A 7,801-nucleotide genomic window follows, 5' to 3' on the forward strand; every position below is an offset into this window, starting at 1 on the left:
CTTTGGCTAGTCAGGGATGAGCCCCTTTTCCATGGTGTTGGTTCATTTGGTTCATGCTCCATCTTCAGACAAGACCCCTACAGCTTGGTCACCGTTGATCGGTTGTGAATTGTTTTTATGCTGATGTAGTTGGGTTGTAGTGGAGATGGAGTTCTGCCATCTGGAGATCTTCTGACATTTCAGTAGATCACTTCCTTATAGTCTTTGAGCTTGGACCTTCAGTGGTTTTCTAGAACTTCAGACCTTCCAAGGTAGGGATTCCCTTAATATTTCTATCAATGATGTTTTGTGTAGAATCCAAAAATCTCCAGTGACAAAAATCTCTAAGTCGTGGCAATGTGACTCCAACAAGGTGATCTTATCTGTCTACAATCCTGATCCACTGTACTTATCCCAGGTGGGTCAGGTCATCAGCCATGCCACTTGTCTCTATGTTTTGGTCATTGACTGATCTTCAGATTCATAAAGTAGATTGGAATAAGCCCTGGGCAACGTTTCATAGTCAACTTACAAGTCTTACTTCTTCAAGATGTCCACCTTGTGGCCAATGCAAGCATCAGGATTATTACAGCATTGGAGGAGTGTATTGATTTTCAAGGGAAAGTGACATATCCATTAGGATCTTCAGCTTCCATTAAATTGATATTTTTGAGCTTGTAAGTGTCCATCACATTGAGAGAACAAGTCTGAGGAACCCTAGGATCATGGGTAAACTGTAGTAGAGACTGTCTGCGCTGTTGTAGCACTTCCTCTTAATTTCCATGCTGATTCCATCTCCATAGATTGAACTGCTCGCCATGGCACACGTGTTCTCCGTGGCACATCCACCAAAATAAAGGGTGGATTTAGTGGATTCTGTAGATAAGAAAATATATCACTTTATAGTTGATGAGTTTTTTAAGATGTTTCACTACTTCACACCTATATCTTTACAGCTGACATCACTATTCAGCTTGCACACTTAAAGGGTAACTCCACATTTCACAGTGACTTACTATAAGTTAGAGCTGTGGGTGTGGAACCACTGTGCTAACCAATTGATTTGTCTTGGGGCTAATCCTACAGGCATCATCCTGCCGGCAGCTCCCTGGTATTCACCCTTTAACCTCTATACAGGGGTCTGGAGTTTGCTGTAGGGGAACCGCCAGGCTAGTACCTCCTGGAGTAGTCTCTGTATGGTAAACAGATGATCCACGAGGGTCAGAGATACCAGTTCATGGCACCGTGGGGTCAGGCAGAATACATAGTCAGGGATAGGCTGAGGTCAGGGCTGGAGAAGTGCATGCAATACGGTAAACAGTCCATGGTCAGGGCAGGCAGTGAAGAATTAATGCAAGGAACGTAACAGGTGCAGGTCAGGCAACGGAAGGTTGAGAGAACAGTAAATGGGCAGAGTTTGGTACATGTGCGGACAACAGAGCAGTGCACCATGGCAGGTAACTTAACAAGGAAAGGAACCTTTTGCTCAGGCACATTCCCCAAGGACTACAAGCCATTGCAACTGCAGTCACAGTCACTCCTCTCCCTCCCTCTCCTGTCTATTTTCTATATATCGTCTTACACTAGGTGGATTATCTTGGAGACTGAGGAGGTTTCTGTATGTTCCGTCACAACGCTTAGCTATAAAGATACATAGTAACAGGCGTGCACTCACCTAATGTTGTAGTCGCTGAATATCGGACACAATGTATCTGATCTCCGGTGCAGGATGACACGTTCTTTATATCACAGGGTTCCATAAGGGTTTCCACATAGGACGGGCACATTAACCCATTCAAGGTGTAATTTTCCACTGGTACTAGGGGCAAAAAAAAAAAAACGTCTATAGATGATATGATACTAAATGTATAGAAAATGATCAAAAGCAAAAATAAATGTAAAGGAAAATCAATACGAATGTGGACTAATGGGATGCTTACGGGTCGGCACGGAGGTGGTGCAGTTGTCAGTGAAGCAGCACGTCGTTCCGGACGCTGTGGTCGCGTACAGACCGGTCACACTCGCGTTATTGAAGCACTCGGTGGTACTCACACAGGAGCGGATGTAGTAAAAGCTCGTCCAGCGGTATCCTGAAAATGAACGGAATTCGATCAGTCAGCACTGCCTGCATTTAAAGGGGCAGTAAACGTAAAAATCAGTTTTGTTACCTCTGGTGCGGATCACCGTCGTCCCGCAGGCATCACTAACGGAGGCGCAGTCCTGTAAGCTGCCGGTGCAGGGGGTGTTACTGAAACCAGTGCACTGCACACACTTCAAGGACCAGACTACAAGACAATATCGTAGGTCACAATTTAGACAATTTAAAGGCTGATATTGTTCCATGTGAAAACAGCCCCAAAATGGACAGAAACGCACAGCGATGCAACATTTGCATAAGCCACGCCCCCTTTATGGTCCACGGTCGGCAACATTTGCATAAGTCACGACCCTTTTATGGTCCACGATCAGCAACATTTGTGAAACCAATAGGTATTGTGGAAATATACCGGTAAAAAAGAGTGATAGGGACGGGTTATAGGGATATCCCACTGACAAAACCAACTGATGGGTCCGAAACTATTTAAATTGGGAGACTGGAAACCCCCTTTAAGGTAAAGAATTACCCCATAAGGGCGTAGGGGGTTCCAACAATGCTCCCTTCCCCCATGGACTTAACCTTCTAATGTATCAGACGTCATCCAATGCCCTATAATATGTAAATACAAAGTATCAGTTTATTATTAATTGACACTTTGTACTATTGTTGATTATCCATTGGAAGGTTTTCACAACTCCACCTCTTAAAGGGCCATGCACCCTTAGTGTATGATGGCTGTGTACATCCTCAGAGCTGTACAAAGCCATGATGTGTCCCCCAGAGAGGTCTATTGGGTCCCACTCTACCTCCACATGCAGGTTTTGTTCTGTCAGATGTTGCAGTCTAGGAGAGCGCCCCCTATAGGATTTGAATTTGCTTTCTGTTTGACAGTAAACTTGACAACAGTCTAAAAAAGCGTCAGCTCTGCAAATTCTTATCCTATGAAGAGAGGCTCGGAGTGAGAGCGACACAAAACGCCTCCGGTCATAGAACTGGAAAAACGAGTCCTGAGGGAAGGGATTGTCAGTGAAGATTAAAAATCTATTAGTCACTGACATCATCAGCACATATTGGTAATGTCTCTATGCAGATGTTGATGTAGCAGAGCTGAACTGCTCGCTGGACTGGTTCTTTATTGCATTGTGATCACAGGTTTACCTACAGTCCCATGTAAAGCTGGGGAAATTAATACAATGGGGAGTTATGAAATGCAATAAATCATAAATTCGATAGAAGTGCTGAAATTCTCAACAAACTCAACACTGCTACATCTGTACGCCAATTATTAGAGTCTGGCCATAAGGCACCATCTATCTACTGTATTTATTGTGTGCACTTATATAGAGCTACTATATTCTGCAGCGCTTTACAGACATTAGCATCCAACTGTCCCCAACGGGGCTCACAATCTAAGGTCACTATCACTATCTATTATCTATCTATCTATCTATCTATCTATCTATCTATCTATCTATCTATTATCTATTATCTATCTATGATCTATTATCTATCTATTATCTATCTATCTATCTATCTATTATCTATCTATTATCTATTATCTATCTATTATCTATCTATTATCTATCTATTATCTATTATCTATCTATTATCTATCTATTATCTATCTATCTATTATCTATCTATTATCTATTATCTATTATCTATTATCTATCTATTATCTATCTATCTATCTATCTATCTATTATCTATCTATCTATTATCTATCTATCTATCTATCTATCTATCTATTATCTATTATCTATCTATTATCTATCTATTATCTATCTATCTATTATCTATCTATTATCTATTATCTATTATCTATTATCTATTATCTATCTATTATCTATCTATCTATCTATTATCTATCTATCTATCTATCTATCTATCATCTATCTATTATCTATCTATCTATCTATTATCTATCTATCTATTATCTATCTATTATCTATCTATCATCTATCTATTATCTATCTATCTATCTATCTATCTATCTATCAATCATCTATCTATTATCTATCTATTATCTATTATCTATCTATTATCTATCTATCTATTATCTATCTATTATCTATCTATCTATTATCTATCTATCTATTATCTATCTATCTATTATCTATCTATCTATCATCTATCTATTATCTATTATCTATCTATCTATTATCTATCTATTATCTATCTATCATCTATCTATTATCTATCTATCTATCTATTATCTATCTATTATCTATTATCTATCTATCATCTATCTATTATCTATCTATCTATTATCTATCTATTATCTATTATCTATTATCTATCTATTATCTATTATCGATCTATGATCTATTATCTATCTATTATCTATCTATCTATTATCTATTATCTATCTATTATCTATCTATTATCTATCTATCTATCTATCTATCTATCTATCTATCTATCTATCTATCTATTATCTATCTATCTATTATCTATCTATCTATTATCTATCTATCTATCTATCTATCTATCCATCTATTATCTATCTATCTATTATCTATCTATTATCTATCTATCTATCTATCTATTATCTATCTATTATCTATCTATCTATCTATTATCTATCTATTATCTATTTATTATCTATCTATTATCTATCTATCTATTATCTATCTATTATCTATCTATTATCTATTATCTATCTATTATCTATCTATCTATTATCTATCTATCTATTATCTATTATCTATCTATCTATCTATCTATCTATCTATCTATTATCTATCTATCTATTATCTATCTATCTATTATCTATCTATCTATCTATCTATTATCTATCTATCTATTATCTATCTATCTATCTATCTATCTATCTATCTATCTATTATCTATCTATTATCTATCTATCTATCTATCTATCATCTTTCTATTATCTATTATCTATCTATTATCTATTATCTATCTATTATCTATCTATTATCTATCTATCTATTATCTATCTATCTATTATCTATCTATTATCTATCTATTATCTATCTATTATCTATTATCTATTATCTATCTATTATCTATTATCGATCTATGATCTATTATCTATCTATTATCTATCTATCTATTATCTATTATCTATCTATTATCTATCTATCTATTATCTATCTATCTATCTATCTATCTATCTATCTATCTATCTATTATCTATCTATCTATTATCTATCTATCTATTATCTATCTATCTATCTATCTATCTATCTATCCATCTATTATCTATCTATCTATCTATCTATTATCTATCTATTATCTATTTATTATCTATCTATTATCTATCTATCTATTATCTATCTATTATCTATTATCTATCTATTATCTATCTATCTATTATCTATCTATCTATCTATCTATCTATCTATCTATCTATCTATCTATTATCTATCTATCTATCTATTATCTATCTATCTATTATCTATCTATCTATTATCTATCTATCTATCTATCTATCTATCTATCTATTATCTATCTATCTATTATCTATCTATTATCTATCTATCTATCTATCTATCTATCTATCTATCATCTTTCTATTATCTATTATCTATCTATTATCTATTATCTATCTATTATCTATCTATTATCTATCTATCTATTATCTATCTATTATCTATCTATTATCTATTATCTATCTATTATCTATCTATCTATTATCTATCTATGTATCTATCTATTATCTATCTATCTATTATCTATCTATCTATTATCTATCTATTATCTATCTATCTATATCTATCTATCTATCTATTATCTATCTATTATCTATTATCTATTATCTATCTATTATCTATCTATCTATCTATCTATCTATCATCTTTCTATTATCTATTATCTATCTATTATCTATTTATTATCTATCTATCTATTATCTATCTATCTATTATCTATCTATTATCTATCTATTATCTATTATCAATCTATTATCTATCTATCTATCTATCTATCTATTATCTATCTATCTATCTATCTATCTATCTATCTATCTATCTATCTATCTATCTATTATCTATCTATCTATCTATTATCTATCTATCTATCTATCTATCTATCTATCTATCTATCTATTATCTATCTATTATCTATCTATCTATCTATCTATCTATCTATCTATCTATCTATCTATCTATCTATCTATCCGTCATCCACAGCTTTTCTCCCATTAATAATAAGGCCAATCTCTCACCTGAGGTGACACAGACGGTCAGGAAAAAGATGGCGGTGACTGTGGGGGTCATCCTGGGGGGCAGCGTTCTCAGCTCAGGAGCCACTCTGTATCTGAATGGGAGTAGTAGTCCTGTATTATAGCAGAGGAGCTGGGGCCACCCCCGAGTGAGCGCAGAATATGGAATGAGGTAGGTGCAGGGGGAGCAGGTTTTTAAGGTGTGTAGGTGGCCGGTATCTCACAGAGCCTGACATTCCTCTCTTCTGTCACACAATTTCATTTTTAACTCTTTCTCTGCCTCGTTTTGGACACTTGGTCCCTGTGTGTGTATGTCGGGGCCACTGCATGTGCAGAAATGGCCGGATGGGTTTGTTGAGGAGCCAGGGTATATCGGGCAGCAGGTGAAGGAAGTCCGGGCCCCCGCTCACACAGTGAGGGCAGGGGCGCAGGGGTAGCAATCACAATGGGGCCCTTGAGCTGGAGGGTCCCAATAAGCAGACAGCTTCTTATTGTTAGAGCATCCCTCTCCTATGCCTCACATAGCCCCGTGTAAGACTGCAGGCGTGTATGTCTAGACTCCCCCAGTGTCTGTAGAGCTCCCCTTTAAGATTCTTCCTTCTCCTCAGACTGGAGAATGTGACACTAGAGAAACGCAGTGATTAGTACAGACTGCACCCGAGCTCGGGGGCCCGCAAGTCGTCATTCTCATCATCAGTGACCTCAGCACCTAGAGGCACTATTATTACCCGGTAGAGTTTAAGGCCGCCCCCCGACCACATGAATCACTACATTGTATGATTCACACTGACGTCCTTGTACTGTCCTCACCTGTGAGACGTCAGAAGTCCTGTTCAGCCATTCTGTTTCCGAGAACGCTGGGGGGCATCCAATATGGGCACCATTACTGTTCCCACATGGATTGTCACCCAGCTTTCCAGGAACCCTGAAGGACTAATCTGCCTAAATACGATAGCGGGGAAGCGTCACTCTCCTGGAATAGCAGCCGGATTGTCCTCCAGCCAGTGCCCTCACCTTCTGCTTCATGCGTCTAAATCCTTCAGTGCGGCTGAAATACATTTTGCCAAGAAAAGAATAAAGATAAAATAATAAAAAAAATACAAAGAAAATAATAACAAGAATACAAAATGATATTTTTTTAAAATATAATAAAATAAAGTAATTAATGATAAAACATTTTTGCTAATATAAAAGATCTGAATACAAAATGCTAAAAAAATTATAAAAAAAATACAATAATTAATAATAATAGAAAGTAATAAAAATAAAAAAATGATTCCCTTTATTTTAAAGTAAGTAAAACTACAAAACAACAGCTCCCAGAACCTTTATCGCTACTGATGTCAAGTGAAATCCACGTCTCCACGGTTACAGACTACAAACAAACCCCTTGCGTAGTCTGATCCTGCAGCCGAGTGTTATTTTCTTCCCTGCATCTGCTCGTCTTGTTGACTGTATTAATATGAATTCTGAGATTCAAGAGAAAATAGACTTATCACGACTTTAAAGTTTACTAGACTACGATAAAAGATACACTA

The 7,801-nt window shown here is 36.0% G+C and overlaps 1 protein-coding gene across 1 annotated transcript; it reads right to left on the reverse strand.

Moving 5' to 3' along the window:
• Nucleotides 1–667: 667 nt before the first annotated feature.
• Nucleotides 668–6,318, reverse strand: LOC120987317 (phospholipase A2 inhibitor and Ly6/PLAUR domain-containing protein-like). Its single transcript, XM_040415886.1, has 5 exons — nucleotides 6,267–6,318; nucleotides 2,148–2,264; nucleotides 1,920–2,069; nucleotides 1,655–1,798; nucleotides 668–855 (listed from the first exon to the last, which is right to left on the reverse strand). Exons 1-5 carry the CDS (start codon nucleotides 6,316–6,318, stop codon nucleotides 668–670), a joined length of 651 nt encoding a protein of 216 aa, XP_040271820.1.
• Nucleotides 6,319–7,801: the final 1,483 nt, after the last annotated feature.

Source organism: Bufo bufo, chromosome 1 (genome assembly GCF_905171765.1).
Source record: "Bufo bufo chromosome 1, aBufBuf1.1, whole genome shotgun sequence".
NCBI lineage: Eukaryota > Metazoa > Chordata > Amphibia > Anura > Bufonidae > Bufo > Bufo bufo.